We start from the raw sequence: 18152 nt of genomic DNA on the forward strand, positions 1-18152 counted from the left end.
GTGTGACAGTTGAGCATGGAAGGGTTAGGCCTAAAGTAGAGCACAAGCACAAGACAAAAAAGGGGCTTTTTTCATCATCTTTTTTGTTTTTGCTTCCCACGAAGACACCTTTGGTGACGAGGCCGCGCTGCTCAGTAGCTCTGCAGTGTGCAGGAGGGGAAAGAGAGGTTATGGCGTGCGATGAAAATTGGAGTATTTGTTAAAAAATCGCTGCGAGTGTCGGGAGGATCTGAATTACCTCGGGGGCGCGGGCGCGACGAGAGGCCGTCTCCTAGCGCTCTCCCGCTCGGGAGACGTGATTGCCTTTGAATGCACTAATGCTGAAGAAGCCCAAAGACTGGAAGTCAGCCGAAGATGAATTCACAGCACACAGACCTGACAAACTGCCAGCCACAGCAAAAAAAAAAAGGGACTGAACAATGTCACTCAAGAACTCCACTGGGAATAATACTTATTTTTCAATAGGAATATTACAGTGACATTTTTTTTACACTCAACTTATGTTAGAATGTATGATCAAATATTTATTTTACAATGACCCATGTGCATTTTTCAAGAAAGCATAATATACTTTATTTAGGCAGTTTGTGTGGCTTTGATGTTGTAGATCTGCCCATATTTGTCCTAGGCTTTGAGTGATTTGTAGGTACACCACCATCTTTCATGTCAGCCCTCTGTATAAACAATCAGACTGATATTACTATATTGACATGTAATACTTGCTTTGATTATGTGGTGTTATGGGTCTTACAGCCTGTAGAGATGTAGAAGAAGAAATTCAAGTAGCCTGAAGACCATATTGATTTGTTTGATTTACTTTTGCCAGCAAACCTCTAGTGTAAAGTGACTTGGTTTATGGCAGTGAGTATATACACATTGGAATGAGCTTTTCCATAGTTCAATTATGCATGATTCAGTGGGGAAATGTGACCATTAGCATATCTGATGAAAGCCCAGCGCTCTTTTTCCTCGGCATGTCCTTGGAGCCGGCGAGAAGCCTGACTGTTCATCAATACCAGGTCACTTTGCCCAGCATGGCCCATCCTCTCCACCAAACACCTCTCCAGCCAGAAATAACACCCTGAAGAGGGGGGAAAAAAAGACAGGAAAAACACATACCCCAAAGGTCACCTCCAACACCTCGTCGCACAACACAAATATAAATATGTAAAGTCAGAGCCATGCCTCAGAGACTTCCATAAAAGACCATTAAAACACCTCAGACGTGTTGAAGTGTCACGGAAGGTTCCGGAGCTGCCGCGCCCAGACCAGTCGGAGCGATCATTTACATACGTGTTAGAGTCTCCAACCCAGCAGAGACCTTGGGGCTCAATGACCTTTTGACACACCATTGGCTTTATGAAAAATGATGGTGTTTAAGCCATGAAATAAAGGTCGATAAAGCATGAAGCCAAAAACACGCATTTAATTAATGCAGCGAAAGTGGCCAGCGTCATGATGGATCTTAGTGTTGCGTGGATAAAGTTTTCGCTGCTGAGAGGAAATCAGTCTGAAATAAGTTTCATAACGTCATATTTCATCCCCTCTCACATTAATACCCTGCAATGAGATTCACTGGCGGCAAAATGTAAATTGCAGGCCATTTTTAGAACTGGATGTTTGAAATGATTATTTTTAGAAGTTAGAAGCAGTGAAATGTTTGAGTCTTGCAAAGAGATTGTCGTAACATCCTCTTCGCTGTGTAATGCAATGTAAAAATGCAGCTGAAAAAAAAAATGTGAATGTTCCCCCATTTCAGAACAATTATATTTTATGTTGGTCTTTTGACAAATAATCTGCAAGCGATGGAAAGTTAAATGAAATATGTGATTGTTTGACCCTAATGAATATTAAACGCTTCTTCCTGGCCTATTAAAAATGCATGTGGCACAGCGGTTGTTGATCAGGTTTAGGACACCCATGCAAATTGGACTGTCTTCCCTGTCAACACGCGCCGATGAATAATGTAGTTGTGTTGTATATTCAGGGACGCGCCATTGACAGTCAATTAACAAGTTTGATTGGTGTGTGAACTCATTCTTTTGAACTGTTAATTTTATGTAAATAGTATTCCCCTCGCAGGCTCGCCACAGAAAGCCGTGCCCCCGCCCCCTCGGTGCAAGGAGTCACCTGAGCCAGGGCCTTAATAATTGATCATTACACACCTGCTTGGTGAAGCTATGGGAGTTTTTTGTATAATAACAGTCGAGGGGCTTTGCTGTGGCCTCTTTTGATATTCAAATCAACAAATAATGCCCCCCCCCTCCCCTCCCCTTTCCCACCTTCACTCTCTTTTTTAGATAAAAAGCGGTGTGGGTTTTTTGATGGCTCGCTAAGCCAAAGAGATCCTCGCCATGCGTCCGAGCTGATCTGGGATTCGGCGGTGAGGATCTGATAGCGTTTGATGGCTCATAAGTGGAATGCCAATGACGATTTGTTGCAGACGTCTCGGGCCGCTCGTGCCGTGCCGTTGCCGTTGCCGTTGCCGACATAGATGTATTGCTCGCGCTTTTGCCGGGTAACGCTTGCAGGTAAATGATCCAGTGATTGATCCAGCTATTTGAAAGCCAGAGCAACCCCCCCACCCACCACAACCCCCCCACACACCCCCCCCCAGTCCTTCCCATCTCCAGCCCTGTCCCGGTAATTTGGAGCAGCAGAGGCAGATGCTGAGGATTCATCAAAGCTGACAAGTGAACCCAGGAGCAAGGAATCATGGGAAACCTATATGATTATGGAAATGGATGTGACTGGATCGCCCCTCCAGCTAAGCGTCCCTCTTTTTTTTTTTTTCTCCTCGCGATCTGTTATTCTCAAATCACATTTCACCAAAACTGCTGATTTTATTAAGACTAACGGGGGGAAGAGCACTTACTCATGTCTCAGCCACATCTGAAGACGCCATTGAGCTCAGCAGGAGGAGCGCTGCATGGGTCGGCCCACATCCTCATTTGAATTTGCTCGGAAACTTTTATTTTGTTTTTTAGGATCGCGTAAAAACGCTTGTGGAATGCTTATTGGTTCCAGCAGCAGCAGCGTGCGGCGATCTGAATCGCGGCACGGGGAGAGAATAGATTTCCAAAGGGCCCTAAAGCCTGGACTAATGCTCCAAGTCACTGCTTAACCTGGTAATCTGGTTTTGGAAATGCGATCCTCATTTCTGTATGCTAAGCGGTTAAAGACCTTGTTTCACGCGAGGTATCAATTGATCAGTTCCTCTCTGATCCCTGGAAAGGTCACCATCCACCCCCGCCCCCTTGCCAGCCTGGCCTCACCAGTGTTAAATACCTTTGCGAGAGCCCCAATTAACACTGTTTACTCAGGCTATAGCAGACTGGCCACAGTTTGATCCTTGCAGTTTAGCAGTCACCCTATGAGTCTCTTTGGGCCTGACCTCTCTAAATGCCAGCTAGCATCCTGCATGTCTGCCCGCATTAATCATATGGATTTTAGGCGTCTGCACAGGATTGATTGTAGGACTGTTCCCTAACAAGAGTTAATCTCAGATTTTACAGCTAATTATCACATCGCTAATTATGCTAATGATCTGGCACAACAGTTAAGATGTATGCGAGCTCACGTGCAAAAAATAGAAAGCTCACGTTTGGCTAATAGTGTGAAACGTACGTTTTAGGTGGCAAAATAGCATGAAAGGTGTAACTCGTTAATTGATGCTCTGCTATTCAAACATAGCCCTGTAATTGATGCTAATTTGATTGTTGCACCTCCTTGATTGGAAGCCAGGGGGATTTTATGGTGTACTACCCAACACCACTGTGTTTGAGAAACAAATACGTTTACCCCGTGGTGTGTGAAAAATTCAACAGAGAGTGGTCTCCTTGCCCAAATGAAAAAAGGTCTCTTGTACTCTCTCTGGATGTTTGCTGGTGTGAGAGGGTGTGTTTCAAATCTCAATCGATAAGTTGGTATCACTTAATTTAAGAGAAAGCACAATGTCATCACAAGCCATTTCTCTGTTTAGAGGCAGAGAGGCATTTATCACTTTTGACATGTTACCAAGCTGCCGCTGCCGTCTTGCCCCCTGTTTTTTTTCTCCAGCAGTGGGGGGAGTGTGTAATTGTGTTTCAAGCGATGGATTGATTTTGAGGCGAGATTTATTCCCTGAACCGAGGAGCCTGTGCATCAACCTCATGGCCGAGCCCAGCTGCGAGAGAGAGAGAGAGAGAGAGAGAGAGAGAGAAAGAGAGAGAGAAAGCGGGAGAAAGAGGGAGAGAGAAAAGCATGTGCATGGAGGAAAGAAAATAAACTCCTTGAAAAAGTGTTTTGCGCCAGACGCTTGGGTGGATGCAAAAGCGTTTCCAGGATGAAACGAGAATGGGGGTAACTCAAGCCAGGTGTTCTCCGGGTGGTGCTGGTGTTCTAGAAACGGAACGTACATTTCGGAGTACCTCAGCAGTCGCTGTTAAACGGCACCGCCGTTCCAGCGCGCTCCCCATCCCCTGTCCCGGGAGAATAATGAAGTGCTTCCTTCGCCGATGTGTCTGTCGTCTGCTCAGCCACCACCTGACGGGGCCCCCGAGACAGACACACACTCGGCAGCCCGCACCCCCCACCCCACCCCCCCTCCACCCTCAGCACACATTCCCTTCCCTCTGGCCTCCTCCGGCGAGCTCCTCCGTGGGCCCATGTGCCAGCCAGTTCCAGAACACCTCATAAATCACCGCATCAGGGTTTAGCAATGATCGAATTCTGGCCCTTTGTTCCAAAATAAATCGAGTGAGCTGCAGATACTGACACGAGTAAGCACTTGTGTGGATCCTCTGCTCAGAGCGGCTTTATTGCCGAGGCCAAGTCAGATATGCATCTGTGAACGTCTGTGCCGTTCGCCTTGTGTGAACTATAAGACGAGCCTCACGGACAGAGAACCTCTCTCTACGTGTTTAACGTATTATTTCATGCGGCTAATCAGTATAATCACTGCTCCAGTGATGTGCCTGAGGTGGGAATGCGTGTTTATGCCTGTTTGTCATGTGCTGTGTGCATCGAGGTTTACAGGATCATATACACATATGTTAACGTGAGCGTGTGTGTGTGTGTGTGTGTGTGTGTGTGTGTTTGTGTGTTTGTTTGTGCAGGTGGACGAGGCGGTGTTCTGCGCGGGGCAGATTGCGCTGGTCCCCTGCAGCATGCAGCTGGTGGCGGGGGGAGCGGCGCGGCAGGCCCAGCTGTGCTTCGGCCACATGGCACGCGTGCTGGAGGCGCTGAGCTCCAGCCTGACGCCGCGCCACGCCCTGCAGGCCCACTGCTACGTCACCCGGCCCGGGCACATACCCGCCGCCAGGGCCGCCTGGCAGAGAATGCTGGAGCGCGCCGAGGTGAGTCACCTCTCCCATTAATATGTATTAATATATTTATTATTTACTTTTTTGGGGGATTTATTTTTGATCTCCTTCTCATCCTGGAGATAGAAACAATCCATTCTGGTGGCATGCCGTTTGGATTCTGCAAAAGGGGACAGAATCGGAAATGCTTGCGGTTTAGTGAGTCATCTGTGAAGGATGAGTGGATGAGTGTTTGCGAGCCTAGATCTTGGAGTGGTTTAGCATCGGGACGGATGCTCAATGTGGCGCGCATAGCAGATTGTCAGTTTAATAGTCTGCACAGGGTTAGGCTGCAATTTGGGGAGGCTATTACTGTCTGTGGAGCCGCTGGTGGGTCATGCCAGAGAGAGGGGGCTTTAAAGCACAACAGACTTTTGGGCTAAATCTCTGTGGGCTCATCTCCTCTGTGACTCAAGGCCAAGCGAGGCCCAGGCTCTCGGGTGACTGTGGCTATTGTCACTTCTGAGAGCTCCCTCTCGCCCTAAACGCACATGTGATTTGCGTGAGCGCAAACACTAGCCGATCTCGACGCGGCTTCCCTTTCTCTTCCCCCGTCGCCTGCCCCTCCCACCGTTGGAGGGGAAACGAGCTGATATTTACCAGTATGAGCGCTCATGAAAACTTGATGATCTGGGAAACGCTGGTGTCTTTGATAATATGGAGCTCGGCACAGCAGCAGATGTCTTCCTTAGAGCCTCCTTAATCCTTAACCCCACCACCCGCCCCCTCTCCTCCTCCCCTCCTCCCCTCTGCCCCTCCACCTCTAGCACCTCCACCCGCGTCACCCTCCCAGAGCTCGGCTTGAACCCTCTGAGCAGCTTACCCCCCCCCCCCCCCCCCCACTCCCTCCGCACCTCCCCACACTCCAGAAGACTCCCCTCTCTCTCCTCCATCGGCCCAGCTCAGGGACTGAGGAGGTGAGCGAGGGATGGACAGAGGAGGAGGGAGAGAAGAGAGAGAGAGAGAGAGAATAGAGAGAGACAGAGGGAAGTAGAGTCCAGGATGGATGTCGCTCAAAGAGTGGGACATGAACACCCAAAAGGCTCAAGCAGGGGCAAGGGGCCAATCGTGTGTCCACCTGTTTGCTAGCGTGTGGGGTGTTGCCACTGCCCTTCTGAGCAAGTGTGCATTGAGAGTGGTGTGCTCCGAGCTTTGTCCAACTGACAGTTGGATAATAAAATGTATGTGTGTGCACGTGTGTGTCTGTGTGTCTGTGTCTGTGTATCTGTGTGTGTGTGTGTGTGTCTGTGTGTTTATGAATCCTCACCTGTGTGTGTTTGTGTATACAGTATGTTTGGTATGTATGTCTGTGTATAACTGTGTGTGTCTGCCTTTGTGTGTCATGTGTTTGAGTCCAAGAATGTGTGTGTGTGTGTGTGTAGGTGTAAAGTGTGTGTGTGTGTGTGTGTGTGTGTCGGTGTGTGTCGGTGTGTGTGTGCGCGCCAGTTGCCCTGTGCCGGAGTGCAGCGGGGCTGGCGGGGCCGGGCCGAGCCTCCGTTTCATGGCGGGGTCGGGGCTGAACGGCTCTCCCCCGGGGTGGGGATTACGCCGAGCGCCACCGCTCATTTGAAGTGAGCGTAATGAGAATATTTAACACGGGTCAAACACAGATAACACAGCCCCCGTGGAGACACCCGAATATTTTACCCGCCCTCTCGCTTTTCACAACTGTGCCAGCGCTCTCCCCCCCACCCCCCCCGACACCGACGCCAGCCAAGCGGCAGCCAAAGAACAATAGTAAATTATGGAAAGCCACTCGGATAAAAGACGGGCTGGTGCTGCGTGACTTCGGAGCGTCGGTTAGTGTGCTCACATATGAAATGCATCTCCGGAGTGGTGGTAAAAGGGTTGGGTTTGCCGCAAAATGGGACACGCGGAAACGGTTAAAGATGTCTAATCGTTCCAAACGGTGCCGGAAAAAAGCACTCGGGGGACGCGCGATTCGCGCAAATCTGATTTTAAGACGTCAGCCGTGCATTTTCTGACACCACGTCTTGTTTATGAGGAAGCGGCAGGCCCTTGTGACTTCTCGCGGCCTGCCTTTTTCTCTTTGTAAAAAGTAAACTTTCACAACTTTTACTGCAGCGTATGCGAGTGTGCAGAGGATTCGGATGGTGAATAACAACTTTCATCATTCACACCACTTGGCTTATGTATTTCGGTTTTTGCGTAGAAACCAGTCAACCTTGTTGCTCTTTCTGATAGCTTGTGTTCACACCTGTCTAAGATTAAAACACACACACAGACACACACAAAACACACTCACGCCTTTCAGCTGTCATTTAATTCATTGTGTTTGACGTAAAATCAGTCACCATGCTCCTCTTTCACAAGCAGCCCGAGGTGGCAAAATTGCACAGCCCTATTTATCGAATTGTTTTCCCCCAAAAAATAATACAGGCAAAACAACTTATGGTGTTTACTGCCGATGCAAGCGCACCACATAACCAGCAATCAGACCAGCTAAAGCTGGACGAGACGAAGCCGCTCAGGCGGAAGGCTGTACTAATAGCAGGGACGTGTGTGTGTGTGTGTGTGTGTGTGTGTGTGTATGTGTGTGTGTGTGCGTGTGCGCGTGTGTGTGTGTGTGAGCGAGGGGGGGGGGCCCTGGGCTGATGCGGAGCGTGGCCACATTGTTTTCTTGCGCTTTGATAATTTCTCTAATCAGGTGGACGGAGAAGCTCAGGGGGGTTAATTGGGAGCATGGTGCGCATGGCGCACGTGTGAAATCGTCTTGGTGGAGCGGTGTTTGGTGAGTGAGGCCTTGGTGTAGGCGGGGGTGTGGGGTGACATGTTGGTGTGGTGTGGTGTGTCCTCCAAAGGCTGTTACATTGAAAAGTTCACCATACTCATCTAGCCAAAGTTCCTTCATGGCTTGAATATATTCCACAGACCTGGACTATATTCTTCCTTATAGGGATATCTGTGTTTTTATTCCAATACCACACTCTAACCGTTGCTTATGAATATGTAAAAACCGGGTCATGAGCTAATATTTGTCTATGACTTCACTCATTGAAAGAGGTACTTTTCTGACTTCATCCACCCAGATGCTGAGTGATATATTTGCAGTATGACTCAAGGATTTCCTGTATCCCCTGGCCTGTCCTCCCATCCCAGCCCAGCCCCCCTCCTGCTCCACGTTTCCAAACATTTAGGGGCCCCACTCTCACCCCTCCTCCCTCCCCACTCCCCACTTTTGGAGCTGATGCCACCACACCACACCAGCAGCGGCAGCAGCGGCAGCAGCAGCGCTGGTCAGGTTTACACAGGCGGCCCCCGCCCAAGCGAGAGGAAGCGGTGGATGTGACGGGAGTGGAGAGTGTGGGCCGGAGTGCGGCCGGCGAGCCCAGCCGATGAAGGCCTCCCGCTGGGCAGGAAATGTAGGGGAACTGCCTGAGCATCCAGGCCCCATCAGCCTCCCGCTGCTCGCGGCCTTTACACCACTTCCTTATTATGGTGTTTACCGTTTGGCTTTCACGCCTCCGCAGCTCTGTCGCTCTCTCTCTCTCCCTCTCTCTCTCTCCCTCGCTCTCTCTCTCTCTCTCTCTCTCTCTCTCTCTCTCTCACCAGCCTGCACTTACTTTGCTACGAGCATGCTTGTTTCTCTCTTTCTCTTTCTCTCTCTCTCTCTCCAGAACGGGAGAGCACTTTTCCGAGGAGGAATTCTCCTCTCGGTTTGCTCTCTTACAAACAGTCAGGCTTGACACGCAAGAGTCAAGTGGGCAAGGCCTGTGTGAAAAGCCGGCAAGAAATAGAGAAGATCAGAGAGAGAGAGAGAGAGAGAGAGAGAGCGAGAGAGAGGGAGAGAGGGAGAAAAAGGAGTGGAAAAGGCAAACGCTGAAGGAAATCAGGTCACCCTGACGGTGTGGGTCCAGCATAGCGCGCCGCAACAGACCGTCTCACCTGCTGGAGTGCAGATGGAGCTGAGGGTGTATGCGTGGGAGGTGTGTGTGTGTGTGTGTGTGTGTGTGTGTGTGTGTGTGTGTGTGTGTGTGTGTGTGGAGAGGAGAGCAAGCGCCTGCGCCTGCGCCTGCGCCCACTGTAATGAAGTAATAGATGGATTGCATTAAAGGCACGCAGGGAGGCTGGTGTGGTGGGGTGGTGTGTGCGTCAGGGTGTGTGTGTGTGTGGGGGGGGGAGCGCTATCGCATAGACAGGCCCACTCCAGGCACTCAACTCGGCCATATATCAACATTTGTCACCCTTTTATTTTATTGGATTAATCTAATAAATGATTTCTTGTCAAGTAGGGTGTCAGGCGGCGGAGTGCTTTCACATCTGGCAGAGAAGCGGTGATGAAGTGCCGGAGCTCAGTCTAAACCAGAGCTGGGGTTGCACTTACGGACACACACACACACACACACACATACACACACACGCAACACACACACATACACACACACACACACACACACACACACACACACACACACACACACTCACACACACACGCAACACACACACACACTCACACACACACACTCATACACACTCACACAGAAACCTCAGAGAGGTCTTAAGTGAGGATATAAACCAAGGAATGTTGTTGACTTAACAGACTCAGACAAGTTGGGGAGATGAGGGGGAGAAATAAGTAAAAAAGTCATAAAAGTTTATATTTTTCAAAGGTAGTGACCTGCAAGAGGCTGGTGCTCTGTTAGTCACGGCACATACACACAAGCACACACACACACACACACACACACACACCAATACACAAACACAGAACTCACACATACATACAAAGATACATGCATAGACGTGTGCACAGTAAAATCCTACCCAGACATGCACACATAGGCACGTACTACACATGCAATCACGTCACAACGATTACTCATACATACACACACACACGCAGACACACACACACACACACACGTAACGGCAAAGCAGCAGGGCCACAGGGCTGGCCTTTAAGCCTGGCTGAGCAGCCCTCCTCCCCCGCCCACCACCGCCCCCACCCCACAGGCCCCTGTGCGCCGTCTCAGGGCAATCGCTATTGACAAGCGGCGAGCGCCGTCCCCTCCAGGAGCCCCCGCCGCTCCCGTTAAGTGCTAATCTAACATTTATCAAAGGCCCAGCAATATATGTATCCTGTCATGCCACTCAAGAGCAAACAGGTTTTTCTGATCTCTAATACACTACACCCCCCCCTCCACACACACACACACACACACACAGCCTGCTCCCACTCCACACACACACACACCCCTCATACCCCTTCCCCTCCCCTACTCTCCTCCATCCACTTGTTTTTGTGTTGTCACACACTCTTGGCGAGATTGGCTGTTGATGCACAATTAGGCCTTTGCTAAAGTTTAATCTCGAGGTAAGTGCTGCATTCATGTAGACAGTGGGATGGGTCAAGCCGGGCTCGTCTGCTACATGGAAAGGTTGGAGGGGGGGCGGGGGGGGTGAGGGGGGACGGGCGAGGGGTGCGGGGGACAAAAGGACACACGTCTTTCTTGTCAATGACTTTCTTTTTTTATTCCGAGGCTCTTCTCTGCTCTTTTTTTGCCTCTGGAGCGAATTTCAAAATAAAGTGTATGTAACCTGTCATTATTCTGCACTTACAGAGAGGGGTGTAAGTGGATGAAAATTGATCCAGCAAATTGAAAAGGGGGTTAAGTGTTTTTGCCCTATCGACTTCAGGCAAAATGACTGTTTTATAAAACACTCATTTCTCCCCCATTAGCCGATGAGGCTGCCGCTCAGGATTATTTGAGAGGGCCGACATTGTACCGCCGGCCAGCAGAAGACCTCAGCACTGATAATGGCCCACACACACACACACACACACACACACACACACACACGCATGTGAATAAAACCAGATTTGAACTCTGCTGATTACATCATTCAGGCCCATCATGGCAGCTAGCTAATAAGCATCTGTGGTGTGAGCTGTTGTGAAACAGTTGAGATATAGGCTGCGTCCTCACATTCTCTTTTCAAAAAATGTGAACTTTGGTTGAATGGCGCGCTGCATTGTGCCGTTACCCAGCTGAATTTTTGAGTTTTTTGACAGTTCAATGGCAGGTTGATGATGTGACAAGGCCTCGGATGTTCCAATCGCTTTGTCAAATTACGCAAGCATGATGATGATGAATGTGCAGTTGGCCGCTAGATAGAGGCCCGTACTGACAGCCTGTGTTGTGTGGAGAGCTATTGATCATGTCTTGTTTTGGTTTGACAGGAGGACAGTTACGAGGAGCCAGAGGTGCATTGTGGGCCGCTGGTGGTGGCCGTGGTGCCCTCTCTGCCCCGCGGAGCTGCCGTGGAGCTGCACGTCATGGCGGTCCAGGATGAGCCCACCGAGCGGACGTTCTCCCAGAGCACCACCCGGTTGCCCGGTGCCACCCTCTCGACTCAGCTCATGCAGGCCGGCAACGGCCACTGTGCCACTCTGTCCCTGTCCGTAAGCACGGGCACCTTGGCTTTAGACTCGACCGAGCTGGACCCGGGGGTCATTCTTGGAGCCGTCGGCAGTGCTTTCCTGGACTCTGTGAAGAAACTGGACCAGGGGCTCTCTCCGCTGTGCTGCAGGGGATTCTACAAGCTCAGCAATGCTGTAGGGCAACAGCTGGCTACAGGTAGGCCAATCACAGCTCCTCCACAACAGCTTTTCTCGTTTTTTCCCCCTCCTGCTTTCAGGCCTGCAGAGCTCTAAGCGGCCCCCAGAGTCATTTGTCATCATCGGCAATTGAACTTTTGATTTATATCTGTTGCTTTCATGCCGTTGAATGGAATTGAAATCATCTGGCAGGTTCCTTTGTCATCGTTACAGCTATCTCTGCCTGTCTCTTCCCTCTCTTCTTCCCCCTCTCTTTTCTCTCTTTCTCTCTCTTGCTCTGTCTCTCATTCGCTCCTCCTCGCATTTATGGTGTTCTTATTTATCCCGAACTGTGTTTATTTCAACCCCCCGGAGAGCATTTCTGTCCTTTGAGAAGGACGAGCCAGACGTTCATAAACTTGACACGATTGTTGCATCGTCGAAAACAATCAATTAGCGCCGTGAACCCGAGCCAAAGCCCCGATTTTACTGTCGTTCCTCTGGCCTCGCCCCCACTCGTTATTATGGGGGAAATGAAATTAGTCACATATGATGAATAGTGATGAAGACAGTTCTGAGGGGATTTTTTTGTTGTTGTTATGCGATCCCAGCGCACAATAAAGCAGAAAAAAAGACACCCTAATCATCAGGATGCAGACATCCGTGCGCCGTGTCCCTTCATGGCTTCAGGTTGATACCCAGAAGATTTGATCTGGCAATTTGTTGGGGAAAGATGAGTCGATCCAAACAAGCACATGGCCACAGTCCTCCATTGTGTGCGGTGTCACGCTTTTCAGCATTTGGCAAAAAAAACCCAGATGCTCTGCTTATTTTTAACCTGACCAGTTTTGTCAGGACACTAGTGATTATTTAAAACCGCCGAGCCTTGATCTGTTCTTTTCCTATCATTTGCTAGTGCAGATGTCCCAACTGGAGAGCAGACAGTTCAGACAGTGAGCCTCCCCCCCATGCAGCATCCCCAGCCCCCTTTACCCTTGACTGAGGCGGTGACCATGCGCACCACCACTGTCCGGCTCCATATGCTCAGATGCGTAGCGCTAAATGCACTTATCGACTTGTCACTGGAGTGGAATCCGTTACAGTCCCCTGGCAGACAGCCCCCGTGCCCTGGGAGCGCGCCGCGGGGCCGGCTTCATGGGTCACAGCCTCTGCTCGTCGGACGACGTCTCCATAAGTTACGTCGGGAGAACAGGGGGGGAAAACTGGCACCTCCAGTGTTTAGTCATCTCGGCTGCGGAAAAGGGCACGGTTTAGCCAGGAGCGTAAAGAACGAGGCACACGAATGAACACACACGCGCACTCGCGTGTGCGTGCGCTTCAATCAGCAATGCTGGCTGGGGCTCCCAGCTGACAGGTGGACACGGCTAAGGGTCACGCCAGCAACGGCTGGTTTTTAATAGGATGACTCAGCAGTCTCGACATTTCACATCTGTGCCGACGATTTGGCAGCTATTCCCAAAGGGTTTTCGACAGAGATTTTTATAACGTTTGTATAGATAGATTTCATAGCGGGGTATCAAAAAGGTTTTGTTTTGTATTTTTCTGGAATATCGATGTCCTTTTTTGTGTAATCCTCTGCATTTATACTTAAGTTGTATATCAAGATCCTGTTCAGGTAGTTCAAAATGGTCGGAAATGGGAAAAGCGGAGTCTTCCAACAGATAGAGCACAAACGTAGAACACCACTGCACTCCTTTGGCCATGCGAGCCAGCATTGTTCAGTCACCTCGGCCTTAATGAACAATTTTCATGAGCCGATGCCTACTAATTGCCCACTCGTTTGCCGGTTAATTTGAAACAGTTTGAGGTTCACTGTAGCACAGCTACCAAATAGCAGCTCAGGGCTTTACCCCCCTCCTGCCCACCCCACCCCCCTCAGCGTAGGCCCAGTAGGCATTAGCCATTTTAATATCAAATCACCCCGGTGCCCATCATGCCAATACTACCCTGGAGAATTATGGATGTGCTCCTCTATTGATTCATTGAGCAAAAACAGCAAAATGTGCTATTAAGGTATTAGAATGCACATTTGGTGGCCGTTGAAAGAGCACGGCGGTTGGTGCAAAGCGCTGTATTCTGCTGGAGCAGAATAATGGCCGGTATCCTTGGGTGGCTGCTGGGCGGATGGGTTAGTTCCATACTGTTTGCTAATGTGATTGCTTTCAGGATTCGCCTAATGGCCTCTGACCACTGTGGCTGCAGTCTACTCCATTTTTCTCTCTCTTTCTTGCTCTCTTTTTTTTTTCTCTTCCTCCCCGGCCTTCTCTCTCACTATCCCTCTCTCGGCCCTCTCACTCAGGAGTGCTGTCGGGGGGTAAGAGGGGATGGGAGGAGCGAGTGCTCAAGGTTGACCCGCATGGTTGGCCGGGACATGTTTCAGTCTTGTAAAGTGATTGTCCATTTGAAGTCTCTCTCTCTCTCTTTCTCTCTCTTTTTCTCTCTCTCTATCTCTCTCTCTCCCTCTCTTTCTTCCTCTTTCTCTTTCTCTCTCCTTCCCTCACTCACTCATGAACACTCGATCAGGTCACTCTGACAGTCGATCAGGTCACTGAGTTTCACCTTCACCTCCCATCAGCCTGTAATGGCACCTCTGTATAAAGCGGCCGAGCTCAAAGCCCAAGAACAGGCCCCCCGCATAAAAAAAAAAGCGTCCACGTTTTAAAAGGCCGTCTGACCGCCTCTAATATTACCATTTATTTCCTATGATCTCTCCACCACTCCACGTTGTCTGCTGTTGATCTCAGGAGTGGCCTAAACCCCTGGGCGAGCTCTCTATCCGCGTCAGGTTCTTTTGTCTCTTTTTGTCTGTGCTAAATTCAAATAAAAAGGACTGGTTTTGAATCAGCGGACAGAGAGCTAATGAGCTTGTGTGGGCCCTTTGAGTCGGTGTGAGGCTCCCCAGGCCCGTTTGTCATGAAAGTGGACGCTGCTTATTAAACTGGACTGCACTGAGCCGTAACCTCTCCCTCCACATTTGCCCCTCACGCACACACCCAAAAACTCTCACTTTTTCTCTGCCAAAAGTAAGTCCTGAAACATAAATTTGAAATAATATAAAATGAATATGTTTTTCACATGAAAGACATTCATCTCAAAGTCAAAGCCGCCATCTTTGATTCGGCTCCCGCGGTCTCCCTACGTGCAGCCGAACCTGCTCACCACTCTCCCATGTCCCCCCTGCGTGTTTGCGCTGACCCAGCCGCACACTTGAAATCAGACATCCACAAGCTCGGCTAAACAAATTACCGTAACCAAAACAAACTCAAGTGACATCATGTCTCAGGGCTTTGGCCTTCGAGCGCATGCCACGCTCCCTCTCGAGGTCCGCTTTCACACAGGCACGCATTTCCATGGCGACGACGCCCCCCCTGCCAAACAAACGCAGGAGCCAGAGACGCGGCGGGCCCGGCCAACCTATGGGAACGCTTGTCACCAATTAGCGGGTTGGCAGGCAAGAGGCTCGCCGATGTTGCTCGAGGCTGTGAACGAGCCGGGCTGACACGCGTGTGGACAAGGCCACGACAAGACGCCGCCTTCTCAGATGACCGCTGCTCATCTGTTGTCTGGAGCACACACTGCTGGCCCCACCGCGCCCTCGCTCACCCCCTGCGCTCCGGTAACTTGACTCGCACTGGTCAACTCAACGCCACTTCCTTACATCTCCAGCGCAACAGGGATTTGGGATCAATTCGACAGGATCTTCCGACAAGCTGCTAATTTGTCCTCGATTGGCACGCCAATGACTTTGCTTTTCCCATTCATGTCTGTGTGTGTGTGTGTGTGTGTGTGTGTGTGTGTGTGTGTGTGTGAAAAGATGTGAGTGCGTCCTCTGTGGTGTCTATGTCAGCATGCTAATTCATGTGTGTGTTTGGTATGGTCTATGCCTGTGTGTTTCCAGTAGTGAGTAGCTAAGAGAGAGAGAGAGGAAGAGAGAGAGGGAGGGAGGGGGGGTTAGTAGCTTAGAGTGCAGCCCACGCTCACCATATGCCCGCACTGCAGGGAGTTGAATGGAGGGCTACAATCTGCTAGGGATTTGAGGACGTCAATAATTTGTGAATAGTTATGTGCTCCACGGTCGAAGGGTTAAGTGCAGCCTCTTTTCTGAGGGCAGGTCCGGTGGGACCACCATCTTCTGGGCCGCGCGTCTGAACCCGAGGTGAAAGCTCCTCTGGAGGTTTCCAGAATCCAGTTTGAACGTGAACACTGTGGGTTTGATTTCTGCTCTGTCTGCTGCCTCACTCTATTTTTGTCTTCCTCTCTACCATCTCTCGTTCTCTCTATCACTCTCTATCTCCCCTCTTTATTTCTCGTTCTCAGGTCTGGAAGAATGCTTGAAGCAGTCTCTTGGCCAAGTGAGTCCAGCTGTGGCGCTGGTTCCGGTTCTGGATCTGCCAGACGGAGCAGTTCTCCACCTGTCGTGCTGGCTCAGTGCGTAGAGGAGTCCTGACTAAGCTCCACTCTCCAGTCACACACAAACCGCCATTCCTCCTCCTCCTTCATGAGCCTGATGTGAGGAGAGAGAGAGACAAACAACTTCTACACCCATTTTACATCCATCATGAACTGCATTTCTTTTATTATTCTGCGGGGGTTAACCCATCACAACACAAATATATGATATACACGTGGGAATTGTTTTTTTTTAATAAAAAAAAAATCTATACATTATTGGATTGTGGGTCTGGTCCTTTCCAACAAAATTGAATTGAGGTTTTGTTTTCAAGCTCATTAATTTCACCCAGTATACTGGAACCCACTTCTTAAATAGTGTGCCTTTTGAACGGTACTTTTCTGTGTGTTTAGGTGGAGCCGTATGTGGCTAAAGCCCTGTAATCCTATGCCTCCCTCCCCAAGTCCTCCTCAATAGACATCACAGGGAGTAGTGTCCTCCAAGGGCTTCTCCAGCAGACAGGGCCCGTATAAGCAGCGGTGCTGACCCAAGCCCATGTCTCCCACTAGCCTGTGGTGGCCTCGTGCCCCCTCTCACGTTGTGCTCTATCCAGCGAGGTCACATCCAGGCTCCAGACATCCCCAGCAGCCTAGCCATGCTAATCCATGTGCCGAGTAAAATGTATGGATTGACTTGTTGACAATCTCTCTCTCTCTCTCCCTCTCACTCTTTCGCTCTATCTCTCCGTGTGTGTGGGCGAGGGACTTGTTTGTTTCGCTCTCATGCTTCACGAGGTAGAAATGTGTTATTGTGTAATGGGCAATCAGACCCAAGCACCTGAAAAGATTAAGCCTCTTTATGCTCCCTATCGATTCTCACCCAGTCTGGTTAATAGGTGCTCCCTCACACACAGCTGTAGGGCATTGGAGAGCAGTGCGTGTCTTGTGTCTGTGTGTTTGTGTATGTGTTTGTCTCGGGTGTATTTATTTCTCAGTAACAGGAGAGGAATTAACTATTTCACTTGCTTCAAATGTGTGCCCTGGAAAAAAAGATCATAAACTGTAATTGACAAGTTTGATTGTAGTTCATCTGGACCCCAGATTTGCGCTTCATTCCGCTCTGAGATGGCAGCGCTTCGCCTGCCTATCGATCTGCACTCGGTCTTTGTTGTTATCTATCATGTGTGGAAAAAAAAGATCAGAGTGAACCTCATACATGTCATTGGAAGAGAACAACAAGGAGGCTAGTGAAGACAGTACACGCCGCCTGCCGTGTTTAGATGGAGGGAGGTCTTAAGTGCACCTGGAGGACACAAGTGTGAGAGCATATCATTCCAAGGATATCATTATCTACAGATTGTCATTGTAAAGGCTGCTATTGTGTGACCCGTCCTTTGTAGTGAAAGAGGAGAATGTAATAGGCAGTGTGTGTGTGGACTGGGGTCATACGTGTGCTCAGTTCATTTACAGAACTCGACATACTATACCTCATACATGACGTATCGCAGGGTGCTATGCCGTCCCAGGCGTCGGCATGCACAACTGCGGTGGACAATGATTGCACTCACTGCGTCGCGGATGGACACAACACAGGGCTGTCTCTTTCTCAGACATTCTTGTGTGTTTTCTTCGTTCTGCATTTTGACTAACCGCGACACTGGTACTCATCACTCGAGTGTTAAATCTGTTGAGAACGGATGAATTTATTTTATTGACTCAAATTGTCATCTTTTTTTTTTCAATGCACATATTGGATAGGGCTGGAAAGCGCACACACACACAATAGTGTGTTTGGCGCATATTTTCCTTTGTGTGTCATGCAGACCAAGCCACCGGGTCTT

General features: G+C 49.7%; 1 protein-coding gene across 1 annotated transcript in view; it reads left to right on the top strand.

The window, feature by feature from the left end:
• The window catches only part of dph6 (diphthamine biosynthesis 6), a 59256-nt gene extending 42666 nt beyond the window's left edge, over nt 1-16590 (top strand). Inside the window, exons 13-15 of the mRNA XM_062523337.1 lie at nt 5097-5336; nt 11545-11941; nt 16240-16590. Of these exons, the coding sequence (XP_062379321.1) occupies nt 5097-5336; nt 11545-11941; nt 16240-16358 (756 nt within the window). The 3' untranslated portion in view covers nt 16359-16590. The remainder of the gene's footprint in view (nt 1-5096; nt 5337-11544; nt 11942-16239) is intronic.
• Nucleotides 16591-18152: the final 1562 nt, after the last annotated feature.

This window comes from Sardina pilchardus, chromosome 20 (genome assembly GCF_963854185.1).
Source record: "Sardina pilchardus chromosome 20, fSarPil1.1, whole genome shotgun sequence".
NCBI classification, from domain to species: Eukaryota; Metazoa; Chordata; class Actinopteri; order Clupeiformes; family Clupeidae; genus Sardina; species Sardina pilchardus.